At 37.4% G+C, this 17,872-nt stretch overlaps 1 protein-coding gene across 1 annotated transcript in view; it reads right to left on the bottom strand.

Annotated features, from left to right (window-relative positions):
• Positions 1–17,872, bottom strand: part of COL4A3 (collagen type IV alpha 3 chain) — a 55,135-nt gene that overhangs the window by 21,199 nt on the left and 16,064 nt on the right. Inside the window, exons 5-27 of the mRNA XM_053951764.1 lie at positions 17,515–17,559; positions 17,158–17,220; positions 16,386–16,439; positions 15,557–15,583; positions 15,014–15,091; positions 14,082–14,144; positions 13,571–13,606; positions 13,418–13,459; positions 11,987–12,064; positions 10,510–10,572; positions 10,197–10,253; positions 8,446–8,490; positions 6,982–7,035; positions 6,559–6,600; positions 5,787–5,874; positions 5,399–5,434; positions 4,914–5,078; positions 4,621–4,713; positions 3,796–3,891; positions 3,373–3,443; positions 1,995–2,183; positions 1,004–1,172; positions 87–179 (exon numbers count right to left, since the gene is read on the bottom strand). Of these exons, the coding sequence (XP_053807739.1) occupies positions 87–179; positions 1,004–1,172; positions 1,995–2,183; positions 3,373–3,443; positions 3,796–3,891; positions 4,621–4,713; positions 4,914–5,078; positions 5,399–5,434; positions 5,787–5,874; positions 6,559–6,600; positions 6,982–7,035; positions 8,446–8,490; positions 10,197–10,253; positions 10,510–10,572; positions 11,987–12,064; positions 13,418–13,459; positions 13,571–13,606; positions 14,082–14,144; positions 15,014–15,091; positions 15,557–15,583; positions 16,386–16,439; positions 17,158–17,220; positions 17,515–17,559 (1,747 nt within the window). The remainder of the gene's footprint in view (positions 1–86; positions 180–1,003; positions 1,173–1,994; positions 2,184–3,372; positions 3,444–3,795; positions 3,892–4,620; positions 4,714–4,913; positions 5,079–5,398; positions 5,435–5,786; positions 5,875–6,558; positions 6,601–6,981; positions 7,036–8,445; positions 8,491–10,196; positions 10,254–10,509; positions 10,573–11,986; positions 12,065–13,417; positions 13,460–13,570; positions 13,607–14,081; positions 14,145–15,013; positions 15,092–15,556; positions 15,584–16,385; positions 16,440–17,157; positions 17,221–17,514; positions 17,560–17,872) is intronic.

The raw sequence follows: 17,872 nt of genomic DNA on the forward strand, positions 1-17,872 counted from the left end.
ATTGTTCTACAACACCCAAGCAAAGATGCCTTACAGTTAACCAATCTCTGATTTTGACTGTTTTACTGATTTAGTGCTGTACTTACCAGGCACTCCTAGGGGTCCAGGTAAACCACGTGGTCCCTGAGGTCCTGGCAATGCAGGTAATGGAGTTGCCCTACTGGTCTCTCCTTTCAGACCTTCAGAAAATACATTATAAAATATTACAAAGGCATATAGTTTGTCAATCTCAAGCATTTAAAAATATGAGTGATCAATCTATTTGGCTAAAAATGCAGTCTTCTACAGTTGCCATATTTCTGAAACTCAAAAAGATTTTGAAAAGCCTTCACATCCTGGCTTCATTAAGTAAAAACATTTTATTGACACCTGCAGTCTTCCTCTCAGCCCTCCTGCAGTCTAGGGGAGATGCAGAAAAAGCAGCACAAAGTCACCAGGAAAATGATGCAACTGAGAAGTGCTTAAATCTTCAACTCTAAAGCTCAATGGGCATTATCTTTAAGCAGGCTTGTTTATATCTGCCACTCAGCTGAGTTCTTCCACTAGTATGTTTCCAGCACTCAAAAATTGTTATGCCCTTTACATTTAACCCACTGACTTAGATTACACTAATGGTGATGACTGGCTGAGTATTTGAATAGTTTTTGTTTCCACAGAGAGGTCAGTCAAGCACTAGAACACACTGCCCAGAGATAATGTGCTGTCTCTGTTCTTGGAGGTTTTCAAGGACTTGAGTAACTGGTCTGATCTCATAGCTGTCCCTGTGCTGAGATGAAGTTCAGACTGTACAGAGTCCCCTCCAACCTCAATTATCTTATCACCCTAAGACTTTTGCTACTCTCTTCAGAGGTACCAAAGTTGGGACAATGCTCTGGAAGTCCCATGGCAAGGAGAAGTTTCCCACGTTTCATAAATTATGGCTTTGATTTCAATCTATCTCAGCAATTTTAATGAAGTACTCCTTAACATAGGTAAAACACAATAAAATAGGGAAGTTCCAAACCAGCTTCTCCAGGTAATCCAGGTGGTCCAGGTATTCCTTTAGAGCCTTTAAAACCTCTTACTCCTTGTGGTCCATAACCTGGCAGTCCAGGAAGCCCCATTTCTCCAGGAAGCCCAAGTCTACCAGGCAATCCAGGTAGTCCTCTATCTCCTTTTGATCCAGCCAATCCCTAATGATTACACATGCATACCGAGAATTACTTGCTTTCCACACCAGCTTTCTTAACAAAATTCCCATTTCTCTATAATCTTGTATTAATTTAGTAACAGAGTAACTCTGATAATTTAAGAAAAAAATTTTCCTATGTGATTAAATGAATATAAATTTGAATATCAATGGTTATAAAGAGAGGGCTATTAAGAGGGAAATACTACAAAGAAATATAATTGCCTGACTTTTTTCCTATTACTATGTTGTTGTACCGTACACTTCTGTTTTAAAACACATTTAGCAAAAAAAACCAAACACACATCAGCTCTGACTCTCCTTGAATTCTGTTTCACATTTATAGACATTTATATCTGAATCATGTTAACAGTTTCTCTAGTTTTTGTTTCTGCTGAGCTCTACCCTAACAATTCTAGTTTATGGTCAGTTCTCTGAAGATTAACCCATAAAGACTGAACAGGAAGTATTTGAATTATTAAGCATTATAAGTAGTCAGGAAAATGCTTTCTAAAAAGATTTTATACATCATAGAAATCCAACAAAATGCTCCAGTATCCACATCTAAACTAACAGCTCACTAGACTACTGAGGTTTTTCAGCAATGTGTACCTATACTGGCCTCATCTCTCTCTGGTATTACATCAGAATATTTCCTCTCCTTCTTTCATGCATATTGGTTGTTACAGTTGAGGACAGTACCCTCAGTCAGGTAGGGGATATTCAGCTGAAATATCTGCATAGATTAAACAGAGTGTTGTACAAGATAAAACACTGACTTAGGTTTCCATGACTTCCATATTAATTGCAAAAAGTGCATACCCACCTCTTCACCTTTAGAACCTTTGGATCCTTTAGAGCCAGGTCTTCCCAGCAATCCACTTGAACCTCTTCTTCCTTTTTCTCCCCTGGCTCCTGGATCTCCTTGCTCACCTTTTGGCCCTTCTGGATGTACATATCTTGGCTCACCTTTTGATCCTTTATGTCCTTGATCTCCTCTTAAACCTGGAGGTCCCTAGAATAGAGTTATCAAAAGAATTTCAGTGCTAGATGTATGTAATTTGTTTTCAAGTTTTCTTTTGTTTAGAATTAAATACCTCAGAGTATTAAATACCTCTCCCTATTCTCATTTTTATTCTCTGCAATAGCACACTTCAATGAATAGGGTTTTGGGGTTTTTTTTGTATTTTCTTTTTCTCCTGCTTTTATTTCTTTTGACGAGGCTACCATTTCATTTCTGCTATTACAAGCAGGAATAATATAACAATTTAATGAGTAAGACCATGGCACAAAAAGAGGGACTTTTAGACCTAGTTAGAGATTTCTCCTCCATATTGGAATATTTCCCCAGGGACACTCTAAGTGCCATAGCTGGCTCTGTTCATAGTTAAGTTCCCTCTCCCTTCTCTCCCCCACAGGTTACAAAGCAGGTACACTATCCCAGCTGAAAGCACACTGGGCTCTAGTGATCTTGGGCTCATGAACTCTTAGGGGGCTCCTGGAAGCCTGTTAGCAGACTCATTCTGCATCTGTACAGCAACCACCACAACAAATACTTGTGCATGATTTTTTATTTGACAGCACAGGCTGTACTTTCCCATAAATAATTACTACTACAGGCACAAGTTAGCACAACCAAATGACATCTGTGTGGCAGCAAGAGGCAGACTTCCCTCTTCATAACATTTCCCTGGAGGGAGTGTCCTTTGCACCCCTGAAGAGGGTAGGATGAGAAGCAAGTTTCTCTGCACAGCTGGGGCTTTAGCAACTCCTGAATATGTTGGAAACAAGAGAAGGAAGAAGTCTGACAAAGATCACAGCACACAAAAATCCATATATGCTTTACAGCCACTGCCATGATTATTGAATTATATAAAGGAATAGAAGGTAACTCTAGACTACTCATACCAGCCAGAACAAGCAGCCTCAGCACCATGAAATGCAGCACAGGTTAATCACACAGGTATTTATTTACCTGCCTCTCTGCCTGGGCTAACTTGCTGCACTGAGCAACCAGGCTGATGTAAAGCTGTGTGAGCAATTCATCACATTCTCTGCCTTGTCTCCCATGCTGACACATTCATTACTACAGGAAAAAACCTGTTGAGATCACCCAGTATAATGCTGCACGTAATACTAGCCATGAGGTTTCTCTGAAATAATTCTTGTGGGATCTGAATGTTAATCTGAAAAACCAGTCTTACTTGAGCCCCTGGAAGCCCTGGTGTTCCTGGAGAACCTGGAGAACCTTTTGGACCTGTTGTTCCTTCTCTACCTGCAAAAGAAACATATATATTTTGCAAAAAAAAATGAAAACAAGGACATGGATTTTGACAGGCTCCAATAATTGCACCCAGTATTCAATGTTTCAATTGTTACACAATTGTGTAGTAGTCAATTGTGACTACTCATCACAGACTGAGCTAAAGCCTATCATGTCTCTGAGTTCCAGTCTTTTAGGGCTTGTGCTCATATCAGCAGAGGGAGCTGTCCCAGGCTCTCACACTCATCACCACCTCAGGGCTAGTTCAAGGACTGCAGGCGGCAGACATCCCCACACTTAATTCTCGTGCTAAAACCAAAATAATTTGCACTCCTACTATCCCGTTAGGAACAAGAAAATTTACCAGGCATGCCATCCTGACCACGAGGCCCAGGAGAACCAGGAAGACCAGGCATTCCCGGAATGTAGCTACAATCAGTACACACACGAGCATCATCACCTAGAATGAAAATAAATCATTAGTTGGTCCACAGCAAGTAATTTTCAAGCTTAACTAATGTGCTACTTACTTTGTTGTAGCTAACACTTTTTGGCCAAGAGGGGTAAATCATGGCTTTAATGTTGTTGGAAGATCACTTCTAACACAGTACTAAATTACCTGTGGTCAGAAAGTCAATCACAACTGACTGCAATTAATTGAAAGGACAGAAACATTTGGTTTAAACTTCTTGATTTTTTCAAGTCAAGTTTTAGCAAACAATTTGGATACAGTCACTTTACTAAGCCAGATTCTAAGCGTACGTAAGGGACAATACATTTCCAAGTAACAGAGTTCTGCAACACTCAGGGTCATTCTAATGACAAGCAAAGGGCAAAGAGATTCAGCAGCTCCTGTGGGTGGAAGTTGCAGCTTCTTTCAGAGATGAACTGTCAGCAAGAACATAACAGAGTACAAAGCCCTACCAATCTGTAGTAACTGCTTGTTCCAGTGACGACCTACACCCTGCCACAGTTCTGTACAACTGGTGTGCAGCACTGGCACATCAGCACTCTTTCAGCTGATGTAAGGGGAGGAAGACATCTCACTATCCCTAATGAATGTTGTTAAAACTCTGAACTCAGCAAATTATTTAAAAGTTAAATTAAATTTTTAAAAAAACTAATGAGGATCCATGAAGATTACTAGATTGTACCATCTACTTCTGAATGACAGTAATCTGAAACTGACCTCTCATGCCAGTATCTCCTGGAGGTCCTGGAGGTCCTGTACAGCCTGGCTCTCCAGGAAGTCCTGGCAGGCCAGTTCCAAATGTTACTCTACCTGTTAATGAAATGAACATGGCACCATTACATGACAGATTATTCAGACAATTCTCTACTTGCTAAGGGAGAAAAAAGTTGCAGGGATGAGCTGGAAACAGTATTCTGATCCTTATGGGTCCTTTCCAACTTGGGATATTCAACAATTCATTTAAAAGAGAGCTACCTGGAAAAATCCAAAACACCTGCAACTAGAAGTACCTGGTTCTCCTGGAGGACCTGGCAATCCAACAGAACCAGGCCTGCCAGTAATACCAGGCAGTCCTGGAGGGCCTACTATACACAAGCCAGTTTGTCCTTTCTCTCCTTTTGTTCCTTTTGGCCCAGGAAATCCTGGGGGACCTCTCAGACCAGGTCTTGACACACCTAATCAAAGGGGAAAAATACAAAAACAGAATTAAAGAAGAAATGGCATCTCAAAGCTAAGTACTCAATAAGATGAGTGACAGACAAACACACCAAGTTCATCCCACAAATCTTTTTCTATCTTGAAATATATTAATCAAAGTGAGAATCTACAGACATTTAAAAATTATTTTTAACCTAAGTACTTGACCCATTAAAGCTCTTGGGTGACAATTTTTTAGCACTTAGAGATATTTTTAAAGTCATCTGAAACTAATATTTGACAAAGCTGATTCAGTGTAAGAGACAGGAAGAACATTGTATTTTATTATTGCAAATACCTGGTCTACCAGCAGCTCCAGGAGGACCCTGTGGCCCTGCAAAAGTGAGATATTAAAAACTTGAGTTAAACCACTCTATACTCTACGAAGTCACTGTTCAATAGCAGCGAATACAAACTTTGATCTTCTGCATTTTAAGCTTAAAATTTAAAATAAGAATTTGGTTTTTCCTGAGTAGGCATCTACCACTCTAAGCAACTATTGCATATTGGCAATTATTTTTAAGGGTAAATAATGCTATAAATCAAAGTCTCAGGATACATTTCAAGTCAGCAATTAGATGTGAGTCTAGGAAATACTCTTGTAAAGGCAGAAGTTTGTAGTCTACAATAAGCCCTTTGAGGGGACTGTTCTTACTACAGGATTGTAATTTTGATATCCCACTCACCAGGCATGCCACGTTGACCTTTTGGTCCCGGAGGCCCAGGGGGTCCTTCATCCCCTTTTTCACCAACCACATAATCATAATACTCCGTCTCAAGAGAAAGGTGGTAAGAAAAGTAGTTGCAAGAATGAAGAGAAAAGCACAGTACCTCACACTGAACACTTGATTAAAGCAATGTTTTGATCTCATTCATAATTTTGATGTTCTGACACCACAAGACCTTACTAATTACAAGCAACCAGAAATGAAATCAAAATTGTTATTAGCAGCAGTGTTTTTTGAGTACTCTGTCAATATCACAAACACTTCAGCTTTTTACAAAGTTATTTCTTCTGAACAATTTAGGCAGAAGGTTTCCATTAGGTGCACATGGAGCCTTTAAGAAAGCCACTAGGGAGACAGCGTGACTAGACAGGGAAACAGTACTCATACCAACTTGCTTTCATAAAAAGGGTTCTTTGCATTTTAAAATTAAGGTCCCCTTAAAAATTGATTCAAATATTAACTCCTGTGAATTTTTGTAACTGTTCTTTGACAGTCCAATCTCCTGCCAAAATTGCTGGGTCCAGGTGAGGTCTAATCAGGCATAGATACTGTATGCAATTCCATATGAAAGATCTCATCTGTGTGAGAATCACAGCAATATCAGTATTTTGCAAAAGCTATGTCTGATTAGAGCATCACAGGATATCCATTACTGCCTCATGCAAACAATTTGGATTATTCTTATTATAATGGTTTAGAAAAATGATATATGAAGGTTATTTACACTTACTCGACCACAAGCTCCAGGTGGACCAGGGTTTCCTTTCATTCCCTTTATCAGAGATAGGTTTGTTTATTAAAAACAATATATGGAATCACATTTATCCACTGTTACTTCAGTACATTGCTCAAAACTTAGAAAAAACCCCAACTATTCCTGACTAGTCCTTCACCACCCTGTGTCTGTTCTTTACACAACTATTCAGCTGCATACACCAAGACTTACAGGAACTCATCAGCAGACATAGATGGACACCAGTTCAAACATATGATTTGTTACAGCTGATCCCTTCCCTATTCCATGATACCCTTACTTATCTTTTAGGCCAAGTGAAACATATTATATACACAGTGATAAATAAAATTATAAAGTAACCTCCAAACATACCTTAACCTTATCCTCAAAAGCAATAACAAAACTGTTGGACAATACCTTAGCTCCTTGCCTTCCTGTCAGTCCTGGCTTGCCCTGGGCACCCTTTTGTCCCTGCAGGTGACAGTACACAGTTTTATAAGGATTATAACCTTATAATTTTATAATCTTTTAGCACTGACAACAGTAAGATCTAAAATGTAAAGCTTTAATATTCCATAGTGATGGGAAAGTGAATGCAACTTGCTCAGGGGAAGAAACTTCAAAGACCCAGTTTGAGGTACAGCTCCATGATTGTAGGAAAAGCTGCAAGTGCCCCATTCAAACCTGCATTTATTACAGCACACTCTAACACTCCCAAGGGAAAGCTGCTCTGCATGGCACGAGTGTAGGAGTTTCTAATCTGTTCTCCCTCTGCAAATTATTTCTGAAGGGGAGAAAATGTACACAGTGCAAGAGTCTTGCATTCATTACCCTCCCCTAGAACTCAGTCTGCGGGATGGTGCTGATCTCATGAGGTGTCAGCAGCACCAGGAGGGAAAACAGTGCAGACTAAGGCTTTCTGTAAGTGAATGCAGGCAAGTGAGAGGGACTTCTTCTAGACTCATGCAGTTGAATGCACTGCTAGTGAGTAAAGCTGAAATGGGAACAGAGCAATGGCATGTCTTTGTCATGACAGAAAATTTTCTTTCTGTTAGAGGCAGTAGAGCTTTGTGGTCTGTCATTCAGTGTTCTTCGTCAGACTGAAATGTGTTCAGACTGCCTGTGAAGGTCATTTTAGCATGACAAAGATGATGTTATAGTAAGATACATGTGCAATGGACTATTCTGGCAATAAGAATTTTGGTAAGATATTTATAAGGTCACTGCAACTCTAATGATGTTGTGAAAGTAGAGCTGAAGTAAAAAGAACTGATACTTAACCAATTGAATACAGTATTTCAAACACATTTGAACAACTCCAACTTTTAAATTAGTACACAAATTATACTATTTTGCTTCTAAAGTGGCATATTTTAAGAAAATGTTGACAAAATTGGTCTAATAGCTATCAGTCATCTTGTTCCAGGCCAAGACAGCCACGACCCTGACAATAACTTTTCTTCATAAACCAATGTCTTTGATCCTAGTGATTAAAAATATTAACTTCTTGATTTATTAAAGGGAAGGCATAACTCTTTTGCAAAAATTTCAATGTGATTAACCAGAACAAACTCCGTAGAATTAATTTTGCTTAACTTTGAGTGTGTCTCAAACTCATTAGACAATCAGCAGCAAGCAACAGTTCTTTTTAATTGGCATAGAAACAATGACACCTATGAACTGAGCCTCTTTCTCCTGCACATAAATCTGTGAGGACATGGTATGTTCCAAGGCCAGCTGCATGAAGGAAATGTTTCAGTGTATGCAAATCAACATTTCGAAACCCATTCCACAGTCAGAGAAAAGCTGTGACAGGAAGACAGAATTGTCATAAACAGATGACTATGACTTAGAAAACATTTAGAAGGTTTCCTTCATTACCGGTAAGCCAGGTGGACCTGGGGCACCTTCTTTTCCAGGCTTCCCCTAACAAAGGAAAAATGTAAAATAAAATAAACAATTTAAAGTGAGGCTACTGCATTCAAAGAGCATAGCAACTTGATGCTGTGCACATAACTGTAAACTGTGTAAACTGTAAAAAGCCATTAAGATTATTTTAAAGTACTTATTGATCATAACTAAAGTTCATAAAACTCTACAAAACATGTAGTAAGATATTCCACTGACATTGCTTCTCCTGTGGAGGATCATTTGTGCCAGACTCCAGCAGTACAAAGTACCAGGCAAGTGCAGAAAGCTTGATGAAAAAATCAGGTTCTTGCAGAAACAAGACAAATAAAACAATACAGCAGCAAGCAGCCCTTCCCATGATGAGCTTGGAAGGACACTGAAGGAAAACTCTTTGAACCCCATTTCCTGTGTGGGACAACTTGAGGAGAAATTACTTAATGAAAAGGAATAGGGAGTGCACTTCAAAGGTATCAAAGCAGGGCAATAGATGGAAAAGTGAAAACAGAAGGAGGCAGCATGCCAGAGGTATCTGCTGGGGTCCTGCATCTTGTGTGGCAACAAGAAACAACTGTTTGAGGAATTCATAACAAAATAAGGAGACAAAGGGAAGGGAGGAAAAAATACTGCAAGGCAGGACAAGGCTTTTGCAAGCAGAAGAATGTGAAAGAAACACAGAAGATGGAGGATTAATAACATACATTGGATAGCAAGAAATTCTAGAACTTTGCACTAGTAACTCAAATTGAAATTTTCATTATGTATAGGAATAATAAAAATAAAAATCAAGTTTCTCTCTAACACCATCATTGTTATAGCACAATACAACTGAGAAAGAACAATCCTCAGGTATTACCAGGATCTTGTCTTGCTGTATTTCCTTGTGGAAGAAAATGTATTGCAATCACAAGAAGTATGAGAAGTTTCAAAAATATATACATTTGGACTGAATGAAATATTTAATTTGAAAATTAGTTTTCTTAGTATTGCTTTCATAATGTATTCAAAATCTATATTCAGAAAATGTCACAAAACATTTTGATTTTTTGACTATTTTAGGGTTCTCTCCGATTATATATCATTAAGTTTTTATGAATTAGTAGTTTTCGTTACTAAGACCCTGCATCTGTCATTGACTAGTTTTTATCTGAAAGTTTGAAAGGCATTTGAGTGAAGGTAATAGCTTTCCTTTAATTATCTTCCAAAAAAAGATACAATCAGGTAAATTGTATTTAATATGCATGGGTTTTTTAATAAATATTTTTTCATATACTGTGCTGTTAAGGAAGTAACTCTTAGGAAACTTTCTTCTTATCTCCACACAGCTGCTGCTGGAACATACTAATTTAAGTCTGCTGCCTTAAGCAAACATGGTGTTTTCTACTTATGTCAGAGTCCAGAACTCTCCCACATACTTATACTGTTGCACTACAAAGCCAGTATATGTCTAGCAGAGCATTTTTTTTAGTCAGTTTCAACAGCAGAACCTTTAGAGGAAAAAAAAAAAAAAATAGAAGCATACTCACAATTAACTGACCTTCACTCCAAGTAATCATGTAAGTCACTTGACTTCCAGCTCTTGTCTAGTTTACTGCAGGAAAGAGCTTTTGAATCTCAGCAAATTTGCTCTGAGTAGCAGCGAGACAAAATCTGGACAGCAACACTAGTTCAAAACTGTTTTTCAGAAAGGACTAACACATATGTATTCAACTGTTTGCACACACCTGTGCTCCTGGTTCTCCTCGGTCACCCTTTTCACTTAGAGAATCACCAACTGGCCCCTGGAACAAAATTACACTGATGATACTCATGTTTTGAAACTCACATTTTCTAAGTTAAATATATATTTTATAATTTTTTATCTTTAAAAAATACAGGTGGAATGCTATTAATAGGTATTTTATTCTATTCATTAGTTCTATTCTTGTCATTAAAGGCTGAAGTAATTAGTATAAATACGGGACTGTAAAGAGTAGCATTTACTAGGTGATGCTGCCTGAACATCTGGATTTAAGGGATTTACTTCTGGTTACTTACTGCAAACCCCATTGGCCCTGGGGGTCCTCTTGATCCTTTTTCTCCTTTTTCTCCTTTCAAGTCCTATTACATAGAAAAGAAGCACTTACTGCAGTATCTTGGATTTTTCTATGCTTACCATTTCAGTCTGGTTCTACAAATAGGAAATCCTGTCACCAGCAAGATTCTTCGAGTAGAGATGGTTCTACTCAAATGATTAAGAAGCAGAAACTTTGTATCAGTGCTCCTGCCTAAGTCTGATGTTTGAAAAAGAAACTGTTTCTGCACATTTCAGAATAAAGCTAGGTCAAAACAACCTACCTGTGATTGCATGCAAAAGAACTGCAGTGAATATCCCCACAAATGGCAACAAGAAACAAGAAAAAAGCCCAGATAAACCTTAGTTGCTTCACTGGAGCTAGAATTACTTCCAAACATAATTGCAGCGGCTACCTACAGCACCCTTGTCTCTGTGGGCGCAAGATTACACTATGCTACATTGTAGCACCACTGGGCCACGTCCTAAAGTCACTGCAAAGCCAAATTTCGTTGTCTAATTATTACCTGATTAGACTAATGTGCCAAACTATTTATGGAAGGAGTTTTGAGAGGTTTCTAAATCATATTGCTCAATGTTGCTGAAAAATTGTCATTATCTCAAGATAAGCCATCACAGTTGAGATTGGAAAGTGCTCCAGGTGCTCTGTATTTGATCTAAACAAGGAGAGCTGGCGTGCCTAAAAGCTGAACCGCTCTTGTGCAATCTTTCTCATCCTCAATTCAGTCTTGATTTAAAATTCACTTTTATTTCAGCACATAATGGAGAGGGACTTTGGATGACTCCACACATTAGATGCAAATTCCATAGGAAAAAGGGAATCAAGAACACGTTGCCCTGTTGATATGTAAATACTTTGAATTCTATCAGCTATTGATGTTTAATTCTATATAAGGATACAATGCAATAATTTTAATTCACAAAGCAATACTTAAAGCTGAATCTGACTATTTCCTTCCATATTTATTGTCTTTCCAACACTTTCCATGATTACTCGGGTTTCAGTAAAAATAATGAGAAAAACTACAAAATGTACATGAACATGTTGTAAGCTTTTGTGAAACTGGTAACTCGGGCTGACATTCTCAGTGCCAAGGCCAACACAGCTGTGGCTTTGATAGCCATTCAGAACATCCGTGTGGATTTGGTGAAGCAGAAGTTATTTACTCTTCATGTACTCAGAGATTCCCAGCAGGTGGGGTACTGGTAGGCAAGAAGCATTTCACTGGCATGTGCAGATGTGCACATGAGCACATAGGCTCAGCTGAGCTGGCTCCACACAGACACACTAAGAGAGCTTAGAATCTAATTAAACAAATCTGAGAAATGTTAGGATGGATAAAAAGAAATGCTCTCAGAGCAGTAAAGATGAAAACATCCTCTCACAGCAGAACCTAGTCAGATGGCTTATCTGAAAGCGATGTTTAACAATTTCACTACCGTCATGTTGTCTGGTCCACTTAACGTCACAATAACAGTTCCTGGGGGCCCAGGGGGTCCAGTTAACCCGGTGTCACCCTTGAAAGAAAAAGAAGAATAGAGCAAATTACAAGCAGTGTGATTTTGTTATTTCAAATTACTACTACTATACTTTCAATACCATGAAAATTCTTCTGTCATTACACTCAGCCATTAATTCAGTTAACACTTCCCTTTGCTTGCCACTTAAATTCCAGGAAAAAAAGACATATGGAAGATTTAACCTTCCCCTAGCTGATTAATATAAAAATGAATATGCTAATATCTGTTAAAGTTTCTAGAAGCAATTTAAAATTTTAATCCTATTTATTTGGTAAAAACTATTTTAAATCAAGCAAAAAATTCTCCTTGATTACAATCTTTATCTCTATTTAATTACATCAAGCAGTAAATTACATGAACTGTCTTTGGTGACATCCTCCAAACTTCAGTCTGGGTATTCCAGGGAGATTACAGAATCATGGTACTAACAGACATAACAAGCATTCATGTGTCCTTCACTGATAATATAAGTAGTGAAGTGCACTTTTTCATTAAGAAACTTTGAGACCTGGGAAAGGTCCCAGTGTGATCTTTCTTGTGGACCTCCACAAAACAATATCCACAATTTTCAGTGATTTTAAGCCAGGAATGCTTTTGCATGACTTTGCAGCACAACAGAGGTGAATGTGTCACTCTTTCATAAAGAAGCAAGATGTTCTATGGTCACCTGAGCTACTCCTAATGAATAGCCAGGTTTATAGGCTATAGGAAACTCCTTAGCACATTCCTGGTAGTGATTACAATGTTAAAACTGAATCTGTGCAAGTCAGCATAATTGTGAGATGCCCTAATCTCTTGCAAGGATATTCAGATTAACTGCAGTAGTCTTGCAACTGCAGGCTGGGTGCTGAGAGACAATATGGGCATTTGTAGTAATTCCTGGTTTAATGCCAATTACATGGGATACAAAGTAAGTACATGAAAGACAAGTTATCCAATTTTTATTCAAAACCTGAGGGTTTTGCTAGCATCACAAGGGCTGACACTGAAAATACATTGGACTGAAGTTATGAGATTACAAATGTTACATATTTACCACTGTTTATCTGCTTAGATAAGCATTTAAAGTATATTAATTTAATGCTATGTGCTAATTAATATTAATTACTGGCTTTTCTTCAGTGTCTAATCTTCTGTCTAGATGTTTATCTCATCAGCTCTTACGTGAAAATATTTTGACCTTAGAGAGCATTGCCATGTTTCCATTTTTCAGCAAAAGACTCCCACATATCTACTGAAAATTTGCATTTTACAGTACTTACTTCCCCAAATATTTCACCATAGCAAATCAGAAAATGCAGAAAACAGAAACAAAACTTATAAAATGTTTAAAGCTTCTTATGCAGTTACCTTTCTTCCTTTGGCTCCTATTACTTTCAGTCCCATAAGACCCTGAAAAATAATCCCAAAATGTTATTTTTTTAAAATTTTACAAACACTTAAACATGGATTTATTCATATTACACATAACAAGTTTTCATTTTTTTACCAATCTGAGACTACCTTAGGTCCAGGAGGTCCTGGTTTCCCTGGCATGCCCTACAAAACAGGAAAAAAAAATCCTCAGCTAAAAAACTTACAATCTTGCTCTCTGATATAGGTGTTTTGAAGTACCCAACTTCCACAGAACTTATATCCCATTTTTACTCTTTCTTCTACCTTTACAACTGCAAGCCATTGTAAGTGGGTGACAGATTGTTTACACAGTATAGTTATAAACATATGCATCTCTCAATGTTATGCATATTAGTATTTAAAGTGAATTAATAGATAGTTATTTGAAAATTAAAATTTATGCCTACACGGACAAGGGATGCTTCTGAAAATATAGAAATTATCATGCATAAAAATCAAAAGAAATTGAAATAAATCAGATGTGTTCAGAAAAGCATAGTTTTTGCATACACATGTGTCTAGACCTCAGATCTGGGAGAGTCAAGTACTTGAATCTGTGCAATTACATAGGGTTTAGAGAAAATTAAAGGTCAAAGTAACAAGTGAGAAAAATTCATACTAAAGATCCTGGAGGGCCCTGTGGTCCAAGTTCCCCAGGATATCCTTGAGCACCCTGGGCACCCTGCATATTAAAAAAGAAACAGGAATAAATCTCCTGGCAAGATTATGAGCAAAACAACACCAAATTCAATGAACTGAACGAGAAACAGAGGAGCAGCTCTGCTTCTGAATTTCCTTTTCCTGTCTCAGGGAAACACAGAAGTATAATTCTTCCTCACTGCTTCATTATTTGGCATATGTCTTGAAACACGAGAAAACATCTGTTCTAAAACTAAACTACTCAAGTGAGGATGTAGTCCTCTGAGGAATGTGGACTCATAATCCATATGGTCCTATAATGCCTCTAATAAGCCTTCAATCCTTCAAATATTCTATACAATAAATCCTATACTTTAAAGCTTTTTTTCAAAGAAATGGAAAATTAAACATTTTTTTTTCTTTTTAATTTAATGCTCTCTATTCCAATAGTCAAAAGAAATGTCAGCTCTGCCTTCCCCTGTTAATGTTCATTCTTGAAATATGGACCATTCTGTCCTTTGTTAGTACTCTAGAAGTTGAGCTGGTCTATCCTGTTCAGTCTTCAATGGAAATTTCAGCAGTTGGACTTGATGGCCATTATAGGTCCCTTCCTACTGAACTATTCTATTCTGTATGTGTAGGGGTGAACTCACAGATCTATGACCAGTTTTTCTCCCTACCTGAAGTACTGTTTTTCTGCAATCTGACTGGCCTGCAAACTGACTGGTTTTGGTTTAGAAATCAGTAACACAATTGTAAAAAATACTGTATCTATATTAAGCACATAATACACTTAAGCTATGTAAAATACCAAACAATTTTAATACATACTCATGTTATGTAGAATGTGTTTATACATATTACTGTATATTTTCATACATATCTATCTCAGCACCCCTTATTTTGAGTTACCTGGAGACCAGGCATTCCTGGTAATCCAGGATCACCTTTTGCACCATACTCTTGGCTATATCCTTCTGCAGGGTACCCCTGGACAATTAGATAAAAAGAAACATAAAAAGTTATGCTGTAGAACTCTGTAGTGCAACAAATCTTCTAATACAGCTTGTAGTGAAATAAGCAACATCAGCATTGCATGATGATGGAAACTATCTACTATTTATTTTTGTTACTTCTTATTGCTATAAAACACTCTTTAGTGCACCTGAAGATTTCCATATGAATTAATAAACTGTTTAGGGGAGGAGCTTAGTTCTTTGTGTGTTTGAAAGTGTTAAACTAATTACATGCAGTAACAGTAGGAAAAAAATAATAGACCATTTTGCAACCTGAGGTGAATGCTATTAGAACAAAGGAAGCACCAAACTTTGTGGTTGCTTCTTCTGGAAATAAACCTTCTGTTTCCCATGAATGGAGCTGTAAAGAGCAACAAATATACACACAAATTATTGATAATCCATAAATATTTCATGTAATGTCTTGCAAATAACTGACCTTCTCTCCTTTGATACCAGCAAGTCCCTAGGAATAAGAACAATCATATTGAAACAGAAAAATAAAAAAGTGCTGAAGTGACACATTCTAAGTAGTGTCTAAACTTGATGCTCTTCAGGTGATTTATTTTCATGAAGAAGGTGCATGACTGGGCCAGACTTCAATTTAAGAAGAAAGGATATATTATTTAAAAATAGTCAATCTCACAGGTACAACTCTACAAGTGAAGGCAGAACAGCTTTGAAGCCTGATCTTAATAAATGAATAAATAAAATCAGCAAAGCTGTCAAAATAAAGATTATATTTAAAAGTTATTAGATTTGAAGCCACTGGAAATCAAAATACAGCTTTCCATTTGTTTAAAAGTTTCTCTTTCAAACACATTTCTACAGTGAAAAACCCCAAATCCTGGGATTAAAGCAGTGTACCCAGAATGAGAAGTTCTGGGTTTAATTCCTGGTTCCTACTGATTTAATTAAGCCATTCTTTTCTCAAAGATACTTAAGCAGAAACTGAAACTGCAATCTATTAAATATATCTTGGACATCTCTTTAGAGATGTAAGTGGTAAATTTTCATGAGTATCCCATGAGAGCTAACTCCAGTCAATGAATTTCATGCCAGCACTAGCTAAGAAGTTGAGGCCCAACATACAGACAATTAAACATTACTTTTAACTTTGGTCTCTATCATACAGTTTTCATACTAATAAAATGGGGATATCTATATATTTCAACGGTTGTCAGTATGAACTAACATGAAGCTTTACTCTCCTTCAGGCACTGGCTTTATGTGGTGAGAATGCACACAGTCATAAATGTCACACTTACTGGAAGGCCTGGAGCACCTCTTCGACCTGGAGGACCTGGAAATCCTTGGTCACCCTGCAAGTAGTAACAGTGATTGTTAATGCATCTTATGGTTTATTATTTGGCCTGATTTTGGCAAATGATCGCAGAAGTCTTTTATGCTATCACACTAAATGCACTGTGAGTTCATGATCACCGTATTTTGCTAGAAAAGGATTTTTCTTGCATTTTTTGCAGCTTGACTTCTATCCTAGACTGTTCAGATTAGTTCACAGTTTCACTGGAAATCAATGATTTTCTGTAGTAGGGATTATCTGACTCCCTCTCTCAGAATGCTCATAGAGCAAAGAAAACTTGGTAAATCTGTTACTTAACATTGAGCCTTTTCACTTAATTACTTTCAGGATTTATGAATTGCCAACTGCAAGCTAGATACTAGCAAAATAAAATGGATTAACTATCTCCTTTATAACCCACTGCAACAAAAGGACACATTGGACAAAACTGATTAGGTCTCCTAGATTTAACAAAAAAAGTATTATCTGTCAAAACATCAAATGTTATTCTTATCTTTTAGCAAAGGTAATTAGAATGTATTATTTAAGTATTTATTTTGCATAAAAAGGTAGCACTTTTCCTTTCTCTGGTCCCATGACACAAGTTTTTCTAGCTGATAAAGTCATAAAACAAAGCAAGTCAAAGTTGTTGTAGATTGGGGGAAATTTAGAGCACTTTTTGGCCATTCCCAAGCACAGACAAACGCAATCTCCAGAACACTCATCTTGGTTTGTACCTTTGTGCCATTGCATCCTGGAACACCTGGGAGCCCAGGAGGACCAACAGCTCCTGGTTCACCCTAAAAGAAGCACAAAATTGACAAAAGCTTTGTTTTTGTACATTCATATTGCCTTACAGAAACACTGAAAGAGTTTATGTTGGAGCAATGTTTCACAAGACTTGACAGATTACAACGTGTTCTTAAATCATTACAATGAATAAGAATTGCTGATGCCAAGATTTTTATCTCTAGGCCAATTGACAGAGACAATGCTGATGTTGAGACTAGAGTGAGCACATTAAGTTGAGGATAATTGTGCACTAAAGACTGGAGTAAGAGAGAAATGGTTAAATCAGTTTCATTTTTACTTACAGGAAGGCCTGGAGGACCTGAAAATCCAGGTATTCCTGGGACCCCCTAATGATATTAAACCAGAGAAATAATATTATGAATATTAAACAAAATGTCATTAGGCAATTTTTCTTTGATTACAGTCATAAGAATGAATGCAAGTATGATTCTATTAAAAGATCATTACTTCCTTAACTCTTCTGACTGTGAACCAAGCATAATGGTTGCACACAGGTAACACACACTGGTTTTGCCCACAAAAAAAAACCCCAAACAACTCTTTGTGGTATTCTAGTCTGACTTTTTCACTGCACACCCAAATATCAAATACATACAGCAACAACCTTGGATGTAAGGTGCAGCAAAAAGGGCAATAGTT

The sequence above is a fragment of the Vidua chalybeata genome, chromosome 10, assembly GCF_026979565.1.
Source record: "Vidua chalybeata isolate OUT-0048 chromosome 10, bVidCha1 merged haplotype, whole genome shotgun sequence".
NCBI lineage: Eukaryota > Metazoa > Chordata > Aves > Passeriformes > Viduidae > Vidua > Vidua chalybeata.